The sequence below is a fragment of the Pteronotus mesoamericanus genome, unplaced genomic scaffold (genome assembly GCF_021234165.1).
Source record: "Pteronotus mesoamericanus isolate MK-2021 breed Mesoamerican mustached bat unplaced genomic scaffold, CSHL_Meso_final contig_202, whole genome shotgun sequence".
Taxonomy (NCBI): Eukaryota; Metazoa; Chordata; class Mammalia; order Chiroptera; family Mormoopidae; genus Pteronotus; species Pteronotus mesoamericanus.
The window spans coordinates 173,035-196,722 of NW_026555086.1; the positions used below are offsets into that span (position 1 = coordinate 173,035).

General features: G+C 57.8%; 1 protein-coding gene across 1 annotated transcript in view; it reads left to right on the top strand.

Moving 5' to 3' along the window:
* The window catches only part of FANCA (FA complementation group A), a 36,926-nt gene that overhangs the window by 9,730 nt on the left and 3,508 nt on the right, over window positions 1-23,688 (top strand). Inside the window, exons 15-36 of the mRNA XM_054570268.1 lie at window positions 1,122-1,232; window positions 2,240-2,335; window positions 2,427-2,486; window positions 3,503-3,591; window positions 4,263-4,323; window positions 4,418-4,467; window positions 7,356-7,432; window positions 8,745-8,858; window positions 9,953-10,089; window positions 10,522-10,592; window positions 10,784-10,880; window positions 10,964-11,151; window positions 12,237-12,333; window positions 13,263-13,469; window positions 14,806-14,879; window positions 16,234-16,362; window positions 19,534-19,618; window positions 20,816-20,982; window positions 21,485-21,590; window positions 22,233-22,289; window positions 22,436-22,540; window positions 23,323-23,432. Coding sequence (XP_054426243.1) covers window positions 1,122-1,232; window positions 2,240-2,335; window positions 2,427-2,486; window positions 3,503-3,591; window positions 4,263-4,323; window positions 4,418-4,467; window positions 7,356-7,432; window positions 8,745-8,858; window positions 9,953-10,089; window positions 10,522-10,592; window positions 10,784-10,880; window positions 10,964-11,151; window positions 12,237-12,333; window positions 13,263-13,469; window positions 14,806-14,879; window positions 16,234-16,362; window positions 19,534-19,618; window positions 20,816-20,982; window positions 21,485-21,590; window positions 22,233-22,289; window positions 22,436-22,540; window positions 23,323-23,432 — 2,288 coding nt within the window. The remainder of the gene's footprint in view (window positions 1-1,121; window positions 1,233-2,239; window positions 2,336-2,426; window positions 2,487-3,502; window positions 3,592-4,262; window positions 4,324-4,417; window positions 4,468-7,355; window positions 7,433-8,744; window positions 8,859-9,952; window positions 10,090-10,521; window positions 10,593-10,783; window positions 10,881-10,963; window positions 11,152-12,236; window positions 12,334-13,262; window positions 13,470-14,805; window positions 14,880-16,233; window positions 16,363-19,533; window positions 19,619-20,815; window positions 20,983-21,484; window positions 21,591-22,232; window positions 22,290-22,435; window positions 22,541-23,322; window positions 23,433-23,688) is intronic.

Genomic DNA, 23,688 nt, shown 5'->3' on the forward strand with positions numbered 1-23,688 from the left:
TGTGCTGGCCTGTCACCGCCTGCCAAGAGCCCTGCCCGGGGGCTTTGGTCACCGCTGGGTGTCCCCAGGCTTTTGTTTGTTTGTGTCCTTTTACTTTTTCAAATCAACTTTATTGACCTATAACTTATAAAAAATAAAATGTATTAATTTCAGTGAAGGGTGGGATGTTTTGACAAACGTTTATGCGCATGTTCAGCGCTTGAAGGTCTGTCTTAGTCTTCGGTTTCGAAGAACGTCAGTGTGCACAGAGCAGTGCGGTGGTGCATTCGAGCCTTGGGGGTTGGGAATGGGGTTCTTGGAAGGAGAATGCATGGCTGTGGTTTTCCTGATGACGAGGGAAACTGCCCCTCCCGAAGCGGCCCTGCCTGCTGCTCCCAGCCCTGTCGGTGGGTGCGTGGCGTGGTACGGGAACGCCCTCGCGCCTGCCCTGGGGGTCATTTTCCTCCTTTCCAGCCTTCAATGCGTCGTCGAGGCTCCCTCTCCGTTGGGTGGGTGCTGCCGAGACACGAGAGCCCCCGTGTGATGGCACCCCTGTATCTGATGGCGTTGGCGCCTGTGCTCCCTGGCTGAGTGCTCTCCTGGGCTCCAGCAGCCACTCGGCGTGCAGGGGGCTGTGACTGGGCCTGGTGGCAGGGCCTGTGTGGCTCGGGGCGAGGTGTCGCGTTCTCTGCTCCTTCACAGTGAGCTCAGGGCCGGCGCATGTCAGTCTCCCCTCAGTCACCCCTGGTGCCCTCCAGTACTAGAAGGCCCTCTACTGTGCTGACCTGTGGGGGACCCGGGGGACCGCCAGTTCCCCTGCCCTGGCCGTGCCCGCGCAGGTGCATCTGGAAGTCATGCGCGTCCCTGAGGAAGTGGCTTCTCTGTGGGAGGGCCGGACCCTGGGGAGAGGCCTCGTCACGCCGTCGGTGAGCTGTGCCTTTGACACTCGCCAGACACTGGGCCTGCCATGCCAGCCGCTTCTGTAGCCAGGGCTCCCCGTGACATTCCAAAATGTCCCCAACTAAACGGTTTTGTGGTTTCTCTTTCTAGTAGCAGTTTCTGTCTTCGAGGCGCTGCGTTGACAGGTCCCTGTGTGGACTGCGGGGCACCCGCTGCCCCGCCTCACACCCGTCTCTCTCCAGGCCTCCTTCGGGAGCATGAGGGGTCCCCACTGCAGCAGCAAGAAGGCGCTGGTCTTCCTCTTCAAGTTTCTGTCCGACCTCGTGCCCTTCGAGGCCCCCCGGTACCTGCAGGTGAGAAGCGGGCTGCCGCTGCCTGTGCTCACGTCCTCCTCCGTCCGAGGACGGTGTCCCTGAGCCGGTGCCCACGGAATGATGTGAACCCCGCAGCCAGGTTGCCGGTGTGCCCTTGGGGGAAGGGCTGGTGATGGCAGAAGACCAGAGGCCAGTCCCTTGTCCATCCCTGGGCAGTGGCCGTGCAGGAAGGTGTCCCAGCCCTTCGGTGAAGCAGCTCCGAGAGCTGATGCAGGAGGGGGATGTGAGTGTCATACAATCCCGTTTTTGGTTTTCAAGAATGACCAATTTTTATATTGAGAAGAATCCGGAAGGGTGTACCCCTAACTGCCAGAGGCCACTACTTCTGGGTGTAGGAAACACTATTTTTTACATGTCTGTATTACTCTTGTAATTAAAATGTAATTATTTCTGTGATCCTTATTTAATTAGGTACCTGCCCAGCATTTGTTTTGGGGGATAGGGCACCTGGAAACTGATGCTCACGTTTTTTTAATTAAGAAATTTGAATTATATTCTAAAGAGCCCAGGTGAGGTAGTAGTTAGAGGAATAGAGCGAGCTGTGTGCCCATGACAGGGTGAAGCCCAGAGCGCTGCTCACGCCTCTGGTGCCTCCCTGCCCCCCTTGCCCGAAGGCGTGCCCCCCGGTCTCCCTGGGCACCCGTAGGAAGCTCAGCTGGCAGACTTTGAGACGGGAGGATGCCTCACGGTCAGAGGCCTGCCTGCCAGTGAGGTGCCCTCCCTCCCAGGACACAGGTGGGCGTGGGGGCGCACGGGGTGCCGGGACCGAGGGGCCAGCGCTGCCACAGCGCCCTTGCCTGCCCGCTTCTGGAGGGGCACCCGCCAGTGCTCATGGCTCCTTCACCGGGGCTCCGTCCATCCCTCCTCCAACTTTGGCCTTGGGGTCTTTGGCTAATTCGCTGACGTTCCTCTCATCCGCATAAGTGTCTTCCCCCAAAGTCAGGAGCAGTTGACAGGCTGATGTCCTGCTGTGCCATCTACTGCAGGTGCACATCCTCCACCCGCCCCTGGTTCCCAGCAAGTACCGCTCCCTCCTCACAGACTACATCTCGCTGGCCAAGACGCGGCTGGCTGACCTGAAGGCAAGTCCCGGCTTCCCCGCCGCCCTTTGGTCTTCCCTGTGGTCGCCTGTGCCTGTCTGGTCCTCACGCTTTTGCTCCCATCTCCCTGCAGGTTTCTGTGGAAAACATGGGGCTCTATGAGGATTTGTCTTCAGCTGGGGACATCATAGAGGTAACCACCTCAGTGCGGCTCCTCGGGCATGTCCCGTGCTCACCAAGCGCAGTCTTGCTTCCTGTGACTCCCGAGTTGAGTGTTTGAGCCTTGTCTGTCGGGGACCCGGTGTGTCTGGTGCAGTTGGATTGTCACAGCTGCCCCAGGTGCTTGTCTTGTGACATCCACACTGTTCAAGCAGGAGCAGGCAGCCCCCACGTCTGGGAAGGTTGTCCTTCAGGACCCCTCTGTCCACACGGGTCTGAGTGGAAGAGGCGGTCTTTAAAACCATGGGGAGGTGTCATGTGTTTTAGGAATTATGAGAAGAAGGGTTAACTGTGTTTACGTGAACCAGATGTCTGAGGGCCATATGGTGCGTGTATTTTTTAAAGATTCTGTTTTTAGAGAGGGGAAGGGAGGGGGGGAGAGGGAGAGAAACATCAACATGTGGTGGGTGGCCTCTCTCACGCCTCACACTGGAGACCTGGCCCGCAACCCAGGCCTGTGCCCCGAGTGGGAATTGAACCAGCGACCCTTTGGTTCACAGGCCAGCACTCAATCCACTGAGCCTCACCAGCCAGGGCAGTATGCGTATTTTTTAAAGACCTTTTTACTTAAAAGTGAGCTGCTGGAGAGCTGTTATAGGTGCTGCTAAAGGGAATGTTTTAAAATGTCATTGCATTTTTCTGTTTTAAGATTTATTGCTATGTGTTTTTTTTAAATATCCAAAGTTGAGCCCCTCTTCTTTCTCACCTGAAAAATACTTGTCTGGAGCCTTGTAAGGCCCTGGAGGGGCAGCAGAGAGGAGAGGCAGGGAGGGTGCCCAGAGATGGGGGTGGGTGGTGGTCTCCCAGAGGGGCCGCGCTGTCACGGGGCTGCTCAGCCTGGCTTGCTGAGGGCAGAGAGCCGTCGATACCTCCCTGTGGTCCTGCATACTCCTGTGTGCCGCACGTCGACCTCGGGGCCTTTCCCCTCAAAATGACGAGTCTTTTCTGAAATCTTCTGGTTTTTTTCCTGTCCTCCTCGAATGGAGTCAGCCCCAGAGCCAGGCGGCCCAGGACGTGCAGAAAGCCATCCAAGTATTTGAACACACAGGGAAAATTCCTGTTGCTGTCATGGAGGCCAGGTGGGGTCATGCTGCTGGGGTGGTCCCCTCCCCTGCTCTCAGAGCCACATGCAGCAGGGTGGTCACGGTCGTGGGGAGACCCCAGAGTCCGTGAGAATGTCCCAGGGGTGGTCCTGTGGGGGGCTGGTGCAGAGCCCTTGCCATGCTGTGTTTTCTTAAGCCCGCGGCATCCCCAGAACAGGCAACGGGTGGAGCGGAGCGGAGCCCGTGCTGTTCAGAGGGACAGTGGTTTTTATTAATGCATCATTGGTGACCAGTGTGAAGCCAGTACAGAGATTTGAATGGCGAAACTGTTGACTTTGGCGTGATCCCAAAATTTAAATTCTGGTTGCTACCACATCAGGGAGCTTTATTAAAGTATTGCTTCTAAGAAACATGGTCCCAGCTCCCGGGGTTTCTAGACCAGCTCCGAGGGGGTGCCCGTGTCGACCTGAAGTGACCCCTGCAGCCTTGGATTGACTCAAACCCGTGGCCATGCCAGGGGCAGGGCACAGGTGGTCACAGCGCAGACCGCCCTGTGCGTGAGCTGGGACTTGGCAACGTGATGTAACATCGTAGCCACGAACTGAGACCGTCTACCTGGAGCCACTCTTAGTGGACACTGGCGTTTTGTCATATTCGCTGAGATGCCTGGTTCTTCTGCTGCCTGAGCCTGTTCTTCTGTGTTGCAGCATATTCCGGAGGCCCTACTATGTGTCTCACTTCCTGTCAGCCCTGCTCACACCTCGAGTGGTCAGTACACTTCTTCATGAGCTGGGGACTGAGGTGGTGGGGAGCCAAGGACTTCCTGTGTGTGTCTCACTGGAGTCCTGTGTTTGCCCCACAGCTGCCGAGCACCCCTGACTCCCGAGTGGCCTTCATCGAGTCCCTGAGGAGGTGCGTGCTGTCTGTGTCAAGTACAGTTCTGGCAGTGCAGAGAATTCTGGTTATTTTGTAGAGATGTGTTTTTATCACGTGTATGTTTGTTTATAAAATTTTGGTTCAAAATTGGTTAAGGTTTTAAAAAGGAAATTTGATTGTATCACCACTCAGCGTGTAGGAGTTTGATCCGGGAATAAATAGTGCTATTGGTACAAAATCATTGTGAAAGGAGTAGTGCCAGGTTGTTTTTTTATTGATAGATTAATTTTTTTGGTATTTTTCAGTCTTTTTATTTCTAGTCTTAAATGTTTTGTCAAAGTTAAAAATATAGAAGTAGAAAAAAGACTCAGTTCTATAACAGTGCCCCCCCCTTCTCTGGAGGCAACTATTTTAAACTCTTAGCTGATTTTTTAATTTCTCTCCACAGCTCTGGAATCTTTTTTTTTATTTTTTTTTATCTTAACGATTTTACTTTTAGAGAAAAAGGTAGGAAGGCGGAGGACAAGAGGGGGAGAAACATCCATGTGTGGTTGCCTCTCGCATGCCCCCTGGTGGGGCCCTTGCCTGTAACCCAGGCCTGTGCCCTGACTAGGAATCGAACTGGCAACCCTTTGGTTCACAGGCCAGTGCTCAGTCCACTGAGCTGCACCAGCCGGGGCTCTCTCCATATCTTTAAATAGTGTTTTTGTCTTGCTGCCGGTCACTTTTTCTGTTTTAGGAATTATCAATTGATTTTCCACTGGAAGAAAGCCAGTTCTTCACCCTCATTCAACACGAGTAGTTTTCCTTCATGTTATAACTCCTTTTTTTTTTTTTTTTTTTGCTACAAGAAGAATAAGGGAGCGAGACGGAGAGAAACAACAATTCTGAGAGTGAAACATTGATTGGTTGCCTTTCATAGGCACCCTGACCAGGGACCAAACCTGTGACCTTTTGGTTTGTGTCCGGATGCTCAGCCAACTGAGCCACACTGGCCAGGGCTTTATTCTGCTTTTTAAAGAGACATAAACACTGCTCAGAGCTGACCATTAGGATTTGGGTGGCTTTTCTTTTGTTTTCCCTGTAGTTCATAATTGTCTTTGCTTTATCTTGGGTTTCCTTGGACATACCGCGATTCCCCTGCCGGTTGCCTGGATGCCCTCTCACCCCGAGTCAAGTGTCCCGTAGTCCGTCTGGAGACAGCTCTCGCAGAGCCGCCTCCGGGCACAGCCACCATCCTGCGACCCCGGGACGCCCCCTGGGGTCGCTTTGGCTTGTGCTGACTGCCCTCTGTGTCACAGGTCGTCGTCTTGGTCTGCTCCTTGGTTTGGTGGCACACAGCCTGTTGACACTTTTTTTTTTTTTAATTAAGAAAGGATAGATGGGAGGTAAAAAAAAAAAAAAGACACGTTATTGAACCCTCACATTCTACAGATAGAGTAGCTGGATATGGAAATCTAGGTTGAAGGTGGTTTTCCCTCAAATTTTGGGAAATATCGCTTTATTGACTTCCGGCTTCTATTGTTGCTGTTCAGATGTTGGAAACTGTGACTTCTGGTTCTTTGCCCTGTGTTTGTCTCTCTGGAGATCTGTAGTGTCTCTCTCTCTCTCTCTCTCTCTCTCTCTCTTTTTTTTTTTTTTTTGGCGGCGTTCTGCAATTTTATAGCAATATGTTCTGCTGTGGGTCTCATTTCATTTTTGGCTGGACACATAGTGGGCTTTTTAATCTGGAAATCTGTGTCCTTCAGTGCTAAGAAACTATCTATCTGAAAACCTTTTGTTATGAAAAATTTAAGACAAAAGTAGAAAGAACAGTATCCATCGCCCAGCTCTAGTATTTGCCAGCACATGGCTGGTCATTTCCCCTGTAGCCTCAGTTCATCCCCCGGCCCACGTCCCAGGATGCTGTGAGGTGACCCAGACATGGCTGTTCCCCGCTCAGCCTGTGCCCTGCAGGCGTCCTCCTTTCTGTGTTTTCTTCTCGGAGCTCCAGAGAGCTTGTCAGATAGACTCCCTGGATTCTCTTCTGATGTTTTTTCTTTTCTGATGTGTTTTACATACCTGGCGTTTCAGGTTTTTCTGTCTCCTTTCTTCAGGTTTAGCTGCTGGTTCTTCTCGCGAGGATTTCCCTTCTGCCACCAGGCGCTCTTTGCGCCTGGGGTCTGTGCTCCCACAGCTGCCGCGTCCGCTGCGCCTCTCCGGGTGCTGCTGGCAGGGGCGTGCGAGTGCTTCTTTGTTTACAGCTGTCTGCATTGGTTTCTATGTTTTGAGTTAAAGGGTCTCCAGCGCCTGGTCGGTAGGGGGTCCCCCTTGACGCCCACTCTCCAGGCTGTGCGCCCTGGAGCACAGCAGTGCCCTCCTGCTGCACGGCTCCTGTGGGGCCTCTGATCTTGCAGGCCTCCCCGCTGCCCACGCGGCCCCTGCCTGGGCCACCACTCTCGTTCCTCCTCTGAAGGCAACTCCGTGGCTCTTGTCCTTGGACTCGTCCCTGTGCCCTGATACTGTGCCGGCTGGGGGTCCAGGTTTTCTTTGCAGGTGCTCCATGTCTTTACCACAGGACTTACTCTATAATTCTTTGTATTTTTAATCACATTTGAGTGTTCTTGTTAGTGTCATTTATCAGAAGTAATGTAAGTTCACTTTAGAACTCAGAAATTACTGAAACTTGAATGAGAGAAGTTAGGGTCGCTTATAATCTCTCTGCCAGGAAGCCCCTGTTGGCAGATGTGCACGCATGACCTCGTGAACCGGCAAGGGCATTCCCACAAGCAGTGGCTTTTCTACAGCAGGGTCATGACGCACAGCGTCGTGCAGTCACACTCACTTGGTTCTGTGCTTTGGTTTTTGGTGGTTTTACGAACTGTCAGCTTGGGAATCAGCTTGTGTCGCAGTTGACTTGGTTTTCGTGTTTTGTTCTGATCCAGAGCAGATAAAATACCCCTGTCTCTGTACACCGCCTACTGCCAAGCCTGCGCTGCTGCTGACAAGGAGGAGCCGGCAGGTACGGGTCACGGGTCACGGGTCCCACGGGTCCTCGGTCTCGGGATGGGCCGCTGACACCACAGTCAGCACGGTCTGGCTAGGCTGTGCAGGACGTGACTCGGAGCCTGCCCAGCGCTGTGACCCGTGGTGGGCCAGGAGGGATGGGACCTGCTGCCGTCCGTGCACGCCCGGGGCCTGGAGGCCCTGGTGTCACCTGGAGGCGCGTGTTCCTACAGCGGGTGCGCCACACGAAACCCGCCCCCTGGTCCTGCACCCCCGGGGACAGGCGCACCCCCTGCCGGCCTGTCCTGGGCTCCTGCTTCCCGTGCAGGGGACTCGGACCTGTTATGTTTCCTCTGAAGCCTGTTGCGGGGGCTGGCCGGGAGCAGCGTCCTGACCATGGGGACAGTTTGTGGGTTGGGGCGGCAGGGGGGGCTTCTGGCTCTGGGGAACAGCGACACGGACCTCGGTCCCATCTCAAAGGCTGTGGAGGTGAGACCACTTGCTTGTGGCAGACCCAGTGGCATGTTCCTGGCTGCTGACCAGGCGGCTGCCAGTGGCGCTGCAGAGGCAGCTCCTGTTCAGCCTTCTGGCATCTGCGGGGCTGCACAGGGCTTCCGTCTGCCAGGCGCCCCTCCAGCAGCCGGGGTGATCTCTAACAGGGGGACCCAGAGCCCCTCAGCAGGCGGGGAATGCAGGTCCCGGCCTTCCCAGCTCTTGGCCCGGGGCCGAGGCGGCTGCAGTGCTGGAATGCCTGATGCGGCCGGGCCCCGCCCCCGGCCCCCAGCCCGCAGCCCTGCTTCTGGGCTTCGAGGACACCCTCCGCTGCAGCGCGGACGAGGCGGAGCTCCTCCACGGGGGCCTCGGGTCCTGACGCCTGCTGTCGTCGTGGGGAGACTCCTGCGGCTCACCGCACACGGGGGTCCTCGTCACTGACACCCGATTGAACTTGCTTTGTTTTGAGAACACTGATTGTTTTTTGTTTAGTTTTTCACATCCTGGGGTGAGTAGTGACAGACCGGCATCGCGCAGAAGTTTGAGAGCTCGGGGCGGACCGCCCCCTGTGCCTCCGTTCCTGGCCCGGCCTCGCTCGCAGGGCTTCTCTGCTCCCATCAGGCACCAGCTTTTCTCGCTCACAGCGGTGGGGCGGGTAGACCCTGCTTGTTCTTACACGTGATCTTAAATGTTTTGAGTGTTGATATGACAGTGTCCAGCCTCAGGATGGTTCCATCTCCTCCCTCGTGGACAGAGAAACCACAGAAATAAGTCCATAGTCAGCTGTGTGTGTCCTGTCTGGCCTATTGTTAACCCCCCCGCCCCCCATCTCTCAGATGCAGCCCTGGGAGTGAAGGTGGACCCCAGCCGTGTGGAAGGCTCCCTGGCACGGCTCACAGCTGCACTCAGAGACCTCAGAGCCGCCATGGCCGACCCCACCCAGCACGATGGTGAGGGCGGGCCCTGTGCAGGGCGCAGCGGCTGGTTGCTCCCTCCTCACAGTGGTGGCTGGTGCTCCTGGGGTTCAGGGTGTGGTGGTGAAGCCTGCCCACAGGGCGGGCAGGCGGCAGGGATGTGGCTGCCCTTCAATGGGGGGGGGGGCTGGTCTCAAGCTGCTGTATGCCCTTGGCAGGAGGTGACTGCTCTGCTGTTGGGCATCTCAGTAGGTCAGGTGACGGACGGGAAGCCAGGCAGTGCTACTGGGTGTGGGGTTTTCTCATGCTAACAATGCCTGGGTGGCTGTGACCCGGACGTGGGGCTTCTGCTACACCTGTCTGAGCTGCGAGTGTTTCTGTGGAGCGGAGCACAGGCTACTCAGAACCCGAGGGGTGCACAGCCATCGGGAAGTAAAGCGCCGAGGCCCAGCACGCTCAGACTTCAGTAACGGAAAATGCAAGATCCGAAGTCACAGGCCATGGTTTTGTAACAGATTTTACTTCCTGTGAAGTCATTTTATTCCAGCCAGGAACACATATGCCTGAGAGCTCGTGGAGGACATGCTAACAGAGCCACCTTCGTCCTCTGTGTGCTGGGTGCCAGCTTGCAGGGCCCTGGCTGCCATCGTGCTGGGGGCACGGTGGGGGGCGCAGCCGTTCAGAGCTGTGCTCCCGCAGAGCGTGGCATCTGGGGACCCTGGGCCCAGCGGGACCCCAGAGCTCTAGCAGGGTGTCTGAAAGGTCAGGCCTGCCGCTCCGCCGGTGCCTCTGCCATCAGCAGACATGCTGGCGGCTGGGCCTCGAGCCTCCAGCAGACTGCAGTGTTGGAGAGAGTCGGCATGGGATTCAGATGAAGAACTTAAATAAGCAGCGAGGCGTGTGATGGCGACAGACGCATCAGGCCTAACGTGTGCCGGGCTTGTGGGCGGGTGGTGACGGCCCTCTGCCCTGTCGTGCGCTCCCCGCAGCCTTGTCACAATGCCGCAGCCTGCAGCGAGGCCCTGGGGTGCGATCAGGCTGGCGTTGGGATGTCTCTGGGTCCCCATGGGCCCCTCTGGGCGGCACCTCCCTGCGCCCCTGCTCGCCTGACTGAGCTCCTCCGTGTGCAGTTCTCTCTGCTCAGGTTGCGGTGGTTTCAGAGCGTCTGCGCGTGGCCCTGGGCCTCAGCGAAGACGACGGCAGCTCCGAGGCGGTGGAGCTCCAGCTCGGTGTCCGCGCTCCCAGGCCGGAGCAGCGGGAACAGCAGGTGCGTGCAGGCACCCAAGAGCACAGCCGCCTCCCCTGCCGCTGGGTTGTGCGAAAGAGCTGGAAGCCCTTCTCTTCACGCTTGTTCCGCTGCATAAAGTGTGTACCTGGAGCCAAGACGGTCAGGGGACTCAGTCCCAGAGTCAACCAGTCCACCTGTGTGGGCGACGGACGTGCAGCAGAGGCTCTTGGTGACCCCGGAGCCTGACATACTCTCTGGCCCTGCTCTGTGCTGTAAAACTTCACGACGACAGATTGTGTGACGGCACGCGGCCTGTCATGCCCCTGGGATTTGGGAGTGGAGATTCTTACACCAGGCAGCTTCCGAGTTGCCTGTCCGAGTGCAGGCCTGTCGACTGTGCACACGACCCACGGCCTGGCTCACGCACATTCCCCTGGGATGCTAGCCCCTCATTGCCGTCCTTCCTCGCAGGTTGTGGATCTCCTGCTGACGACGTTTTGTCAGAGCCTAATGGCAGCCTCCAGCTTGGCCCCACCAGACAGGTAGTCTGGGCGGCCTGGTGCTCGTGGTGGGCCTCCCCTGGTGGGGGGCTGTGCTGGCTTCTGTCCAGTGGGGACATGGCAGGAGGCGAGCATCGCCACAGGAGGCTGCGCCATTTGGGGAACAGCCTAGTTCTCGCTGAGGAGGGTCCCTGGAGGCTGTGACTGACCAGGCCTGACCTTTGTCTCCGCAGGCAGGGCTCCTGGGCCGCCCGCTTTGTGATGGCCACGTGTGGACGCGCACTCCTCCCTGCAGTGCTCGCCAGGCTCCGCCAGCTTCTCTGTCACCAGGTAGGGCTGCTGCCCCTCCCAACCCCCCAGCGGGGAGCAGGCTCTGCGCCTTCCTCCTGAGAGCAGCTTCCATCCTGCCCTAGGGCCCGGGCCTGCGCGCTTCACACGTGCTGGGGCTGGCTGCCCTGGCCGTCCACCTCGGCGAGTCCCAGTCTGTGCTCCTGGAGGTTCCTGGGGGCCCTCCCGCCCCCGCCAGGGGCCTCTCCATCCCCGAGTTCTTCGACAGTCTCCTGACGTGCGCGTCCAAGGATGCCTTGCTCTTCTGCCTCAAGTGAGTTCCGGCTGGTCCCTCAGTCACTGGTGCCGTCTGCTGACAGAAGTGGCAGATGTGCCCCACAAGGTGGTCACCGGTTACCGTTGGGGGATCTCCTGTGTGGGTGTTCATGCGAGAGTGTTGGCTTTGTTCATAAAAACGGGATCTCACACCGCAGTGCACTCAGCTGCACACGAAGTGTTGGCGCTGGCCCACCGTGTCCTGTGTGTTGCTCAGCGTCCTCCAGACCGGTGAGGGGCTCCGTGTTGCCGTGGGGCCACGGCCGCTGGTCGGGCCCCTGGCCCCCTGTGATGGGCAGCCACTGCAGCTATTTCTCGAGGGCGAGTCCCTGCCTGTGGGCGGCCGCGCCCAGACGCAAACTCGCCCTGAGGGCTTTGAGACCCTCCTTCTGCAGGTCTGGCCCCGTCCCGCCTGTTCCAGGCCTCGGGGCAGAGCCCCCGGGGCCCTCTGTGCAGGCCCCCCCGCCAGGCGGCGGAGCATGCGGGGAGGGGGGCAGGTGCTGGGGGCACAGGTGGGCAGGGGTGAGAGTGGCTGCCTGGGGAGGGCGGGGCTGTCCTGTGTCCGGGTCTGAAGGGGGAGCTCTTGACTGGGGCCAGGGTCAAGGTTCATTGACAGGGCTGACAAGAGTCACAAGGAGTGTAGGGAGCGAGAGGGACAAACACAGGAAAGTGTACGTCAGGCCACTGCCCGCCGGCTATCCATTCTGGGAGGCGGGGGTCCCGCCCCCGCCCGCCTCAGGGGCTTTCGGCCGCATTAAACAGTCCCCGCTGGGAGCCAGTCCTGTGGGTACCCTGGCCCCCACTTTCTCGCCACCGTCCTGACTTCCTCTGGGCCCAGGGTCAGTCTGTTCTGGTCGGTCCCTTTCTCCTCTGGGCCTCTGCCTGCAGTGCGGGCAGAGTGCAAACCAGACGCCGTGATGTGGGGGCTGCGGCCCCAGTGCCCAGGAGCTGAGGCCAAGGACCGTCAGGCCGTCCGGTTTGGAAGGCACTGGGGTCGCTTTGTGAGACTCATCGTCAGTTCTCTCTGCCCCCTGGTTTTTGTGGTTCACATTTCTGTGTTCAATTTCTGGTTTTGACTTTCAGATTTTGTACTGCAGCAATTTCTTACTCTCTGTGCAAGTTTTCTTCGCAGCCACGTGACGCTTGGTACAGCCGCTTGTCCCCGGGCCTTATTAAAAAGGTTGGTCTGTCTCCTGTGCTCCCGAGCCTCTGGTCTCACGCAGGAGCCCTGGGCGCAGGCTCCCTGCTCACAGGTCGGCTGCTTGGGCTGGACGCCACCGCACTCCTGCTCCAAGTGACAGTGGGGGCGCAAGTGACAACTGCAGACGCCCCTGTTTTTAAGGGGGCAGACCGACGTTACCAGAACAAGGTGTCCTATCAATACCCATGGGCCGTGTCTCCGTTCAAAGGGTTTCAGGTTTCCCTGGAGTCCCCCCTTCTTGTGAGAGCTTGTTATCCTTAAGAGATGAGAAATTTGAGTCCCATCCGAACCCTGAAATGGCAGTCAGGCAAGGGGCCGCTGCTCCTTTGGCGGAGACTTAAGGAGCGTCCCTGCTGAGGTGTGAACCTGGTTCTCGGTCCAGGCTCCATATCAGGGTCCGCTGAGCAGCTTTCGACGCGCCGCCCCCTGGGCCTGCCAGCTGGGTTGGCGTTGGGGGCAGCCGGGCCCATCGCTGGTGTCAAGGAGTTTAGTCCCTGGGGCCAGGGGTCAAGCATGGGACGGGGAGCAGCAGGGGCGGCCCTGGCAGCGAGTCCCCCATCACACTGTCCAGTCCCGTTTCCTGTGCGGTCCAGCCTGCACTCGAAAGCGCAGGGAAGTGGCTGCCCCCAAGGTGCGAAGGGCACACATGAACACGTCCCTGACAGGCTTCACTCACCCAGGGCCGCTGCCTGGCAGCGACACCGGCGCTGGCCAGGGCTGGGAAGGCAGCACCTGTGCGGGCCAGGACAGGGCTGCTCGCTGTGCCTGCGCATGGGGCGCCCCGCGCGCCTCCCAGGGGGAAGGCAAGGCCACCGCAGGTGATGCGGGGCCCCTGCCCCCCTGCTATTCTCAGCTAGGGGACGTGTTTTCAGAACCTCTGTAAGCAGACACACGCTGTCTCTTTCCAGTTTCATTTTGTTGTGCTCAGGTTGTTCTCAGAAGCCCGAGACGCGCTCTCTGCGGAGGACACAGCCCGAGACCCTCTCTCTGAAGAGGACACAGCCAACCTTCCCTGGAGGCCCTTGTGCCTGCCCCCGGCCGACTGGCAGCGAGCCGCCCTCTGTCTGTGGAGACATAAGGCCTTCCAGGAGCTGCTGAAGGAGGAGGAGTTTCGTGTAGGTCCCACTTTCCCTTCCCTCGCTTCCCACGTCACCCTAACTCCGACCTGGAGCCTGAGGACATCACAGGCGGAAGGTGGGCGCATGGGCAGCACGGGTGTGGCCTTGGTTGAATTTGTTACTGGGATTGTCATAGACTCGCGTGCAGGTGTGAGAAACCAAGCAGATGCTTTCTGCTTTTAGCCCAGCTTCCCCCACCAGTAACATTTTGCAGAGATTTCTCAGAGTAGGTAGAAGTGCACTTGACCGGCCAGGCTGCTCCAAGCCCAGGTCCTTAGCGTCTCGGCCGCTCCGGCCCCTGCGCCCAGTTCCTTGGCTTCATTTTCGTGACTTGTCGTTTATTTCTTGGGTGCTTGCCTGTTTTGGTCTTTAGAGAAAAACTTTTCAATTACTCTGTTTATTTTTACAACTCTTCATGGTTAACTATACTGTTGAAACAAGAGGAGGCCTGAGGTTCTGTTTAATGAAAGGAACAGTGATGCCGGGCCCAGCTGCACCCGCTGGCTAGCGGGTGCGTCTCCTGCACCTCAGGGCCGCCGTCCGGCCCTGCGTCACCACGGCCCTGCTCCTGGCTTTGCCTCGCGTGGGCCCTGAGCACATGCTGCGGCGTGTTGTCCAGCTCTGGCCCTTACTTCTGGGACGTGCTCTTTTACAAGCGACGTTAGGTTCTGAGGTTGGTCCTGGTTGATATGTGCAATTGTTGGGTTACTCACCAGCTGCCTCCTGGAACGAGAAAGTGAGTTGTTTGCAGTGCTGTGGGGCAGTGACCTGAGGGGTCTGCAGATGCCGCAGTGTGACCGTTCAGACCGGCACTGTGCTGGCATCAAACTCAACAGTACCGCTTATTTTTTGTTTAAGATTTTATTTTTAGAGAGGGAGAACGGGGAAGGAGGAGGGGGAGAGACATCCGTGTATGGTTGCCTCTCGTGCGCCCTCCCACTGGGTCCTGGCGGGGGAGCGAACTGGCCATGCTTTGGTTTGCAGGCTGGTGCTCAAGCCACTGAGCCACACCATCCGTGCCCTGGCCGAGTGGTTCAGTAGGTCAGAGCGCTGCTTCAACGCGCCGAGGCTGCAGGTTTGCTCCTCAGGCAGGAACGAGCCGCCTGTGAGTACATCAGTGACAACGCAACAGTGGCCGCGGTGCCCCTCTTAGCTGGCTTCACGGTCAGAGTTAACACAGGCAGCAGCTCAGTCCTTCCTTAGGGCTCGGGGCCGGCAGCCCAGTCGAGCAGCAGGAAGTGGTGTGAGGCAGGCCTGCGGGCCGTGGGGTGAAGGGGAGCTGTGCTCCCTGGGCTCTGTCCTCGCTGTGACACGCAGCTGGCCCTTCCCACAGTTCACTTACAGAGACTGGGTGTGGCTGGAGCTGGAGGTTCACCCTGAAGCGGATTCTCTTTCCGATGCAGAAAGGTAAGTAGTGTTTAAAGGGTCTTGCCCTTCAAAATGTTACATGGTTTTCTACGAGGTCTGAAAGTTTTTGAATTTTCTCATTATATCCTTAATTTAATGTTCAGTTTAACATATTATCTATGAGCACAATTTCATTTCTTTATTCGAAGAAAAATTGAGCTCTTGTTTGATAGATGCTTTTAGACTGTGGTCGCAGCGGGGAATGCCTTGTAAGTGGCACACGCTGTCCATGCGGCGCCTCGGCCCCCGACCCCCCGGACTGGCTGCGGCCAGTGGCCCGCACAGAGCCGACAGCTGTGTGTGCCCGGCGATGAGCAGCGGGCACGCGCCCTGCGGCAGCCCAGGCATGGCTGGGGGGCGGGTGCCCAAGGAGGGGCGGCGGGAGCGGCCAGCGCGCTCCGCGGGATGGGCCGGGAGTCTCATGCAGTGCGGGGCCGCGGGGGGCCTGGCCGGTGGTTCTCTGCCAGCGTCTGCTGGCCCTGCGTCCACCTCCCCCTTGGGAAGGGCGCACCCTGCCTGCTGAGGAGGCCCTGTGGAGTGCCGGCCATGAGGGGGGCTCCAGGGGCGGGGCGTGGTCTGAGGGCCCATCCCTGAGGCTGCCAGGAGGTCCAACGTGCCCCCCTGGGCGGCCAGGTGGGGTGCCGACGGCCCGTGGGTCGGCTTCTGGACAGAGCACAGATAATGAGAAAAGGAAAAGGCTGCGGTAACGAAACGGGCAACAAACTGTTTTTTCCAACAATGTGGGGTTTTGTTTCCTTGCACCAGCCAGCTTAGGGAGGGCTTTGCAGACGTGCCCATCTGCCCTCCGCGCTCTGCCCTTCCAGACCTTCTGCCTCTCTGGTGGGAGGGCCCTCGACCGTTTCGCTGCCCCTGAGCTCACCGCACATGGGTGTTGTGTTTGCACGTACTCTGGGGCTTCCTTCCTTTTCTCTCTTAACAAGAAGCCCTCTGAGGGGTCTGTGCAGATCTTTGGCAGGAAAAGCCTGAGCTGGTCCCCGCAGCTCCTTGCCCACGTGGGCACAAGTGGGAGTGTCCTGTTCGGGTTTGGCTCCTTCGCGGATGGAGCTGTGGTGCCTCAGCTGCGTTTGCAGTTTGTTCTCAGGCCTTCCCGGGGCAGCTGTCCACATCGTGGCCCCTGTGCTGTGGACCTGGGGCAGCTCGCAGGCACCGTGGGAGGATCTCCCAGCCCCCGTCCCCCACCTCAGCAGGTGTGGGTGGCCCCGAGGGGCTCCCCCCAGTGCCAGACCCCTGCCTGCACCCCCATGATTCTGTGCCCCTCCCTGGGGCCCTCTTCTCGCCATGGGAGCCCCTGCGGGCAGCTGCGCTCAGCACAGGCCTGGTGTTCGCTCTGCAGGCGAGACTTCCACCAGTGGGCCATCCGCGAGCACTTCCTGCCCGCGCCCTCCACCGCGGGGGGCTGTGACGGAGACCTGGAGACCGCGTGCACCGTCCTTGTCAACGGGCTGGTGGACTTCTGCCAAAGGTCAGGAGTGCTGATGTGAAAAAGCACCTTTCTTCCTCAAGGTTTTATTTACTTATTTTTAAAGAGCAGGGAAAGGAAGAGAAAGAGAGGGAGAGAAGCCTTGATGTGCCCAAGAAACGCTGATCAGTTGCCTCTCGCACACCCCCTGCCCATCGACCAGCCCACAGCCCAGGCAGGTGCCCTGACTGGGAAAGGACCCTTTGACGTTTTGGCTTGTGGTGCCATGCCCAGCCCTTAGAGCCCCACCAGCTGGGGCGAAGAGTCTCACTCTTAACTCTGGTGGTTCTTAGAATGTGTTTATTTCCCTCAGCCCAGTTTGTTATCCAAAGCACAGTTGAACATGTTTTGATAGAAAGTTTGAGTCTGTTCAAAGTGAAGGCACCTTCCTGAACCCTTTGTGTGCACTTGCCAGTTGCAACAACTTTGTCTTGTGTGTTGCCACTTGGAATTCAGGGACAGCGAGTGTGGAGCGTGGAGCAAGAGCTCTCCCGAGTGGGCGGCACTGCGGGTCGCCCTCCCCCGCCCCCGCCCTAGGAGTGCGGAGCAGGGGAAGCAGTGTCTGAGGCCGGGACGGTGGGGGCCCCCGTGCTGTGCAGGCTGTGTGTGCGGGTGTTTCTGCTGAGGGGTCTGCTTTTGTTTCTTCGCCCTCACAATTGCTGTGTAAAGGGTGAGGTTGCAAGGGTCCTTGCTTCACACTTTGGCTGATACCTTGCGTTACTCCTGCCCCAGGACGGAGTCCTGTCGTGACACAAGACAGGACAGACGCCCTTCCCTTTCCCACCGCCCTCTGTCCTCCGTGGGGTCTGCCCGCTGTGGCCCAACTCCTCCCACACCCTTGTAGCACCAACAGCGAAGATGTGCTTCCTGCTGGCGTTTGGAGGCTGGGAACAGCGCGCCTACAGACTGAAGTGTCCTTGGCCTCCAGCTTTTTCCCATGGGCTCTTGAGCTGAGCTCAGGAGAGTGGATGCATATTTTGTCTGGATTTGTCACTCTGGACTTTTCATATAAATGGAATCAATACGTGTCCTCTCTGTCTTGCTCACTCGGGATACTGTTTTTAGGATTCATTGCGTGGCAGTGTCTGTCAGAGCTTCCTATGGGAGGGTGGAGCATGTTCTGTCTGTCTGTCATCAGCTGATAGACGTTTGGGTGTTCACGCCTTGGCCCTTGTGAATGCCCTGCTGTGAGCGTTGGCGTGCAGGCTCGTGGGGTCCGGTGCTTTCCTTTTCTTGGGTGTGTTCAGGGAATGGAGTTGCTGGGTCATGCTCTGTGTTTGACTTTTTGAGAAACTACCAGACTGTCTTCCAAAACTGCACCCCTTTATGTTCCCGCCAACCCTGGGGAGGTGGTGTATTTTCTCCACCCCAGGTGTCCGCCTTTTTGATACTGTTTGCCCCGGTGGGTGTGCAGTGGTATCTTCATTATGATTCTAACCTGCTTTTCCTTGATGGCTTACTGATGCAACATCTTTTCATTTGCTTGTTGACTGTTCCTGTATCTTCGTTTGAGAAATGTCTGCTCAGATCCTTTGCCCATTTAAAACCTGGGTTATTTGTTTTATCTGGTTGTAAGAGTTTTCATGATTTCCAGATACCAGATCTTTAATCAGATATATCAGCTGCATGTGTTTTCTCCTGTTGTGTCATCTTCTCACTCTCTGTGTAATGCTCGGGTGCAGAATTCATCTACTGTCAGTTTCAGTTCTTACATTCAGTCCTTTAGTCCATTGTAGTTAATTTCTCTATGTCGTGTACGTTAGGGACCCGGCTCGACTCTGCGTGTGGGTGTCCAGCTCCCCAACTCCTTTGTCGGGGAGCCTTCCCTTCCCTTGCCGGGTGGTCTTGGTGCCCTTGTCGCACGCCAGCTGACTGCCCGGGTGACTCCCCTCTCTCGACCTGCGGGTCCCTCATCATGCTGGCGCCTGTCGTTTCGCACTAAGTTGTAAACTGGGGAATGTGAGTCCTCCGACTTGTTCCTTCCAAGGAGGCTCTGGCTGTTTTGTGCCCTTTGCACTTCCATCCCAACTTCAGCGTCGGTTCGCCAGCTTCTACAGCGTCGGCAGGACTCTGACCGGCTGCACTGTCTCTGCAGGGAAGGGCGGGGTGTGGCGTCGGAGCAGCGCTGGTCTTCCTGTCCGTGGACAGGGGGTGCCTTTAGGGCTCTTTAGGCGTCTTCACTGTTTTCAACAATGTGTTACAGTTTTCAGCATAAAAGCCTTGTACCTCCGTGGTTAAATTTATCCTTAAGTATTTTATTCTTCTAAACACTGTTGTAAATACAATTGTCTTTATTTCACTTTTTTAAAGACTTTATTTTTAGAGAGAGTAGAAAGGAGAAAGGGAGAGAAACATTGGTGTGCGAGAGATACGTTGATTGCTTGCCTTGCGCACGCCCCAGCCCAGGCCTGTGCGCGGACTGGGAATCGAACCCGTGGCCTTTTGCTTCCCAGGCCAGCGCTCAATCCACTGAGCTGCACCAGCCAGGGCTTTATTTTATTTTTGATTATTCTTCATTAGTACACAGAAATACTGCTGAGTTTTCTATATACATTTTCTATCTTGCAACTTCACTGACTGTTTATTTGCTCTAATAGTTGCTCACTGTGGACTCTTTGGATTTTGGGACAGAAGGTCATGTCGTTTGTGAGTAGAGATGGCCTTTCCATCTGGGTGTCTTTTGTGTCTTTTTCTGGCTGAATTGTTCTGGCGAGAACTTCCACTGTCGTGTTAAGTAGAAAAGGTGAGAGGGGACGTCTTTGTCTAGTCCTAATCTCAGGAGGAGAGTGCTCAGTGTCCATCTTCATCAGCGCTCTTAATCATGTTGCGGAGGCCCCTCCTTCCACCTCACTGAGTGCATTTCATCACGAGCAGGGCGTTGAGCTCTGTCTGCTGCTGTATCTGCGGCTGGTGAGGTGATCAGGCGGCTTTGGTGGCTGTGCCGACATGTGTATCACCTCCCCTGACTTCTGGGTGTTGGGCCAGCCTTGCCTTCTTGGGATGACAAGTCCTGGTAGATCGTGGGACACAGTTGTTTTCCATGTACTGGTATTTTGATATAGGCGGTTTCATTGTTCGTCAGTTGCTGTGACCACACACCACTCTGGAGGGAGGAGAAGCAGGAACTTGAGCAGTGTCTACTCAGGAGGCTTTCGCTGTGTTTGTTCGTTTCAGTTCAAGGAGTTACGATCACACAGAGAATTCCGATTTGGTTCTGGGCGGCTACACGGGAAACCGGGACCTCCTTTCAAGGCTGCAGGTGAGGGGGTGGGCGGCGCAGGACTCGGGTCGCTGTGTGAGGCCACCTATTGTGGGAGTGTCCAGCACGCATGCCCGCGGCGGATCCTAGGGCAGGAGCACGCACGCACAGCGCGGCCCAGGGCCCGCGGCCCAGATGCTCTGTGAGGGTGCCCGTCAACATCGCGAAAATACAGAACCCGGAGCTGTGAGGCTGCGATTGCCCCTGGGCTTTGGGATGTTTCTGAAAATAGAGGTAATTAAGAAATTCCAACTCCAGTAATAAAATGGTTGCTGCCCCACCATGTTCTGCTTCCCTCGGCTGCTCCCTTTGGCTGCCGAGCTCTGAGAAGCGGAGTGAACGGCCCTGTGGCCCCGTACGGAGAGTCACCGCATCCCCAGCTGCGCGGAGCCTTCAGAGAGCCCCGCCCGGGGGGACGCGGGGCACCTGCCTCCAGACGTGCCCGGGGCTCTGCCTCAGAGCGTTCTGTGTGTGGGCTTCGTGCTGCCTGGTGGCGCCCCGCTGCCTCTCAGCGTCCCTGGGTTTTGGGGATGCAGGAAAAGGGGGGGGAATGAGACAGGCTGGTTTGCAGCACTGGGGTGTTTACCTGCAAACGAGTGAGAATCCCCCAAGAGGCAGACCTGAGTCCCCTGACCCTCGCTTTGACCTCTCGTCCTCCACATCCGTCGTTGACAAGGGTGGAGGAGGAGTGACCAGGGAGGGCAGGCGCACGACACGTGATGGACTGGGCAAGGGCAGCGCTTCGATGGGGCGTGTGGCTGCTGCTCTGCGGGCACCTGAGCGTGTCGGGAGGACTGCGTGTGTGCACGGGCATGTGTTGCATGCCTGCTGGTCACCTCCTCCCCTGTGCGGTTTACCTCACATGTGCACCCACGTGCCGTACACGTCGGATGAGAAACATTAGCTGTGGGCGAATCTGGGTACAGGTGTTCTTCGCACTAGTCTTGGTTTTTATTTTTATTTTTTTTACTATTTTTATTATTGAAAACTTCTGCAACTTTCTGATGATTTCAAGTAAAAAGGCTTGTCCCACTTACTCTCCGGAGCCCCCGTGGAGACCTCTCTCCCACGCTCATGTCAGGGTCCTGATTGGGGCCAGTGGGAAGCCCCAAGGACGCCTGCCTTCCCCTTCGGGGACAGAGAAGCACCTGGGACCAGAGTGAAGACGCAGAAGGGCTCAGCCCTGCTTGTTTCTAGGAGATGGCTGCTGACCTGGAGCAGAGCCCAGCCGAGCCCCACGGCCCCGCTGCCTCCCGGGGACACTTCCTCTTCCGGGTTTTCCACCGACGGCTCCAGGCCCTGGCAGGCGGGTGGGACTTGGCCTCCCTCCTTCAGAGACAGCGGGAGCTGCTCCTGTACAAATGGTAACAGCACCAGCTTCTGTCACTTGTTTCTGTCCCCACCCTGGCCTGTGATAGCAGCATCTCTGTGGCATTGCAGAGAGCAGGGCCTCAGGTGTGGGAAGCACTTAGGAGCAAAGCCTCCTGCCCTGGAGCAGGGTCCCTCTGTGGGGAGACAGAGCTGGAAAGGCCTCTGGCCTCAGGAGGGAAGGCCGTGTGTGCGCAGAGGCCGCTGCGGCCGCGCTCGCCACTGTGAGGCGCTGAGGTCCCCCGGAGACGGAGTTCTGTCAGACGGGCACCCCACTGCTGAGGCAGTGGAAGGCTCAGTTTGGGTCCCGCAGCTTGAGCATCTGCTATGGGGTCCAGGTGCTCGGCATCGCTCCAGGCCAGAGACAGTGGGGGCTGCAGACCAATACACTCTGTTTCTGAAAGTGAGTCAGGAGGGTCCCTGCAGCCGGGGATCTGGGTTTTCAAGAAGCAAAGTCAGGCCACGCCTCCACCCTTGACACACTGCCCCCTCTCTAAGGGTCCTCCTCAGCCTCCCTTCGTCTGTCATGGTCGGCAGCCCCCGGGTGGAACTTCCGGCCGCCCCCGACTGCACTGAGTTCTTCCAGTTGGTCAACTCTGAGCTGGTAGGTGCCTCGCAAGTGACCTCGGGACACTGGGACGAGGTGCGATCTGGTCCTGAACTCCCAAGTGTGTCTGTGGTCGCCGAGTCCCCTGTCCCAGTGCAGGTGTGGAGCGCATGGGTGTGCAGTGCACCTGTCCACCGGCCAGCGAGAGGCCCTCCTGGGCTCGCTCCCTCTGCCCCAGAACTGCCCTCGGCCACCGTAGTTTGGGCCCATGAAGCTTGCAGATCATTTGCTTGCTGTGCACTTCTCTCCCTTTCCAAACGTTGGCTCTGGGCGGTGCTGTGACCACACTGGCAAATGCCAGGTGGCCCTGTTTCCTTCCCTTCTACAGGCAGCTCAGTGTCAGGGGCTCTGATCTTGCAGGTGGGGTAAGGGGATATGTAAGCCTGCCCCTGGCATACCTGAGGGATGTTTCTCTAACTTTTAAAAAAGCACAGATAGGACTTGAGGTTGATCGAGGTTCCGCTTGGCCACACAGAGCTGCCCTCCTGCCTCCCTGGGAGCCTGGCTGCCCAGAGCAGCCGCAGGAGAGGCAGCGAGCAGGGGGGGTCCAGGGTGGCATGTCTGTGGGTGTGCAGAGGCCGCCTGCCGGGGCCTCCTCCCACCAGAGGCTTCTCTCTCACTGGCCTGTGCTGTTTGCAGAGAAACTTCTCCCACGGAGGCGCACTGACGCATGACATCACCGTCCACTTCTTCAGGGTAATTTCCTTTCCCTCTGCCCCATTCTGGCCTGCACAGACCGCTGGGGCTGGACCCTCACATTGGTGCTGCTTAGGGGCCAAGGTGTATTTCAGGGCCTGGGTCCACGTGCAAAGCCTGAACTTCAGGCACCTGTTCTCCTGCAGGGGGTCCTCAGCGCCTGCTCACGAAGCAAAGACCCCTCCCTGGCAGTGGATCTGACCCTGACGGCCTGCCAGACCGAGTGTCCCTTGGCCCTGACCTCCGCCCTGGTAGGCTCAGCCTCCTTCCTGGGGTGTTGTCTGTTTCTCACTAAAACTTCATCCCAGTTACTGTGACTCAGGAGAAAAACTTGGGGGGATGTGGGGGTGCAGAGAACATGCCAGAATGCAGGGGGGGGTGCCTGGTTTCCCGGGCTGCGCCCCGAGCTGCCTCGCACGGCAGAAAACATGCAGACGGGGGCAGAGCTGGCTGTTCCCGGGGCGTCTGTGTGTGTCCGGCCGCTGCCCGCTCTGCGCTTGCCGAAGCTGGATGGCAGCCGCCCGGGCCCTCCCAGGGGCATGACGTCAGGCTTGCTGCCTCTGATGTCTTGGCTGCTGTCTCAGCGCAGAGGGCAGAGGCGGCTCAGCCCCTGCCAGGCAGCCTTGGGGTGCCTTTCGGTGCCTTTGACTTTGTTAGTGCCCTGACAGCACACAGCTTTCTCTCTCCCTTCTCCGTCCTGCTGGGACTTGAGCTCCTCCACAGGGTGGTGGTAGCATTTCACCTGCAGCTCAGTGGGTGACGTGTTTCAAACACCAACTCTCAGCGGTGTGTTGGGGGCCGGGTCAAGCTCTTGGGCAGTGGGGCACCTCCTCAGCCAAGGCCTCTGGACTCCAGGCACTGAGCCCTCCTTACATGGGGTGTATGGGATCTTACCCTTGGCCTGATGGAGCGTCAGATCAGTGTGAGCCAGGCGGGGGGTGTTGGCCAGCGTGGTTGGAGATCTTGTGCCCCAACCTCAGGGGTCACAAAACAACTGCCCTGATCTGTTCACCTGTGACCTTTCCCTCGGCAGCTGTGGTGGCCACGCTTGGAGCCCGAGCTGCGCAGTCGGTGGCGGCGTTTCCAGAGCCCGTTGCCCCGGGAGCTGCAGAGGCTGCGTGAGGCCTGGCAGTTTGCCAGCAGGTAGGAGCTGGCACCAGGACCCAGAGAGAAAGCTCAGGTGTTTTTTGGGGCCTGCCTGGGTCATCTTCCAGGACACCATGGGGTGCTTGAGGGTGCCTCGTGGGCACGGACCCTGGGATCAGTCAGAGGGAAGCAGCGGCGCTGAGCTGACGTGTCTGAGAGAGAAGTTAGAGAACATTTGGAAAAAGCTGACTTCAGCCTAAAAGGTTAACTAAACCCTGCGTAGGCTTTGGGTCTGGGCCAGTGGCCTGGGTTA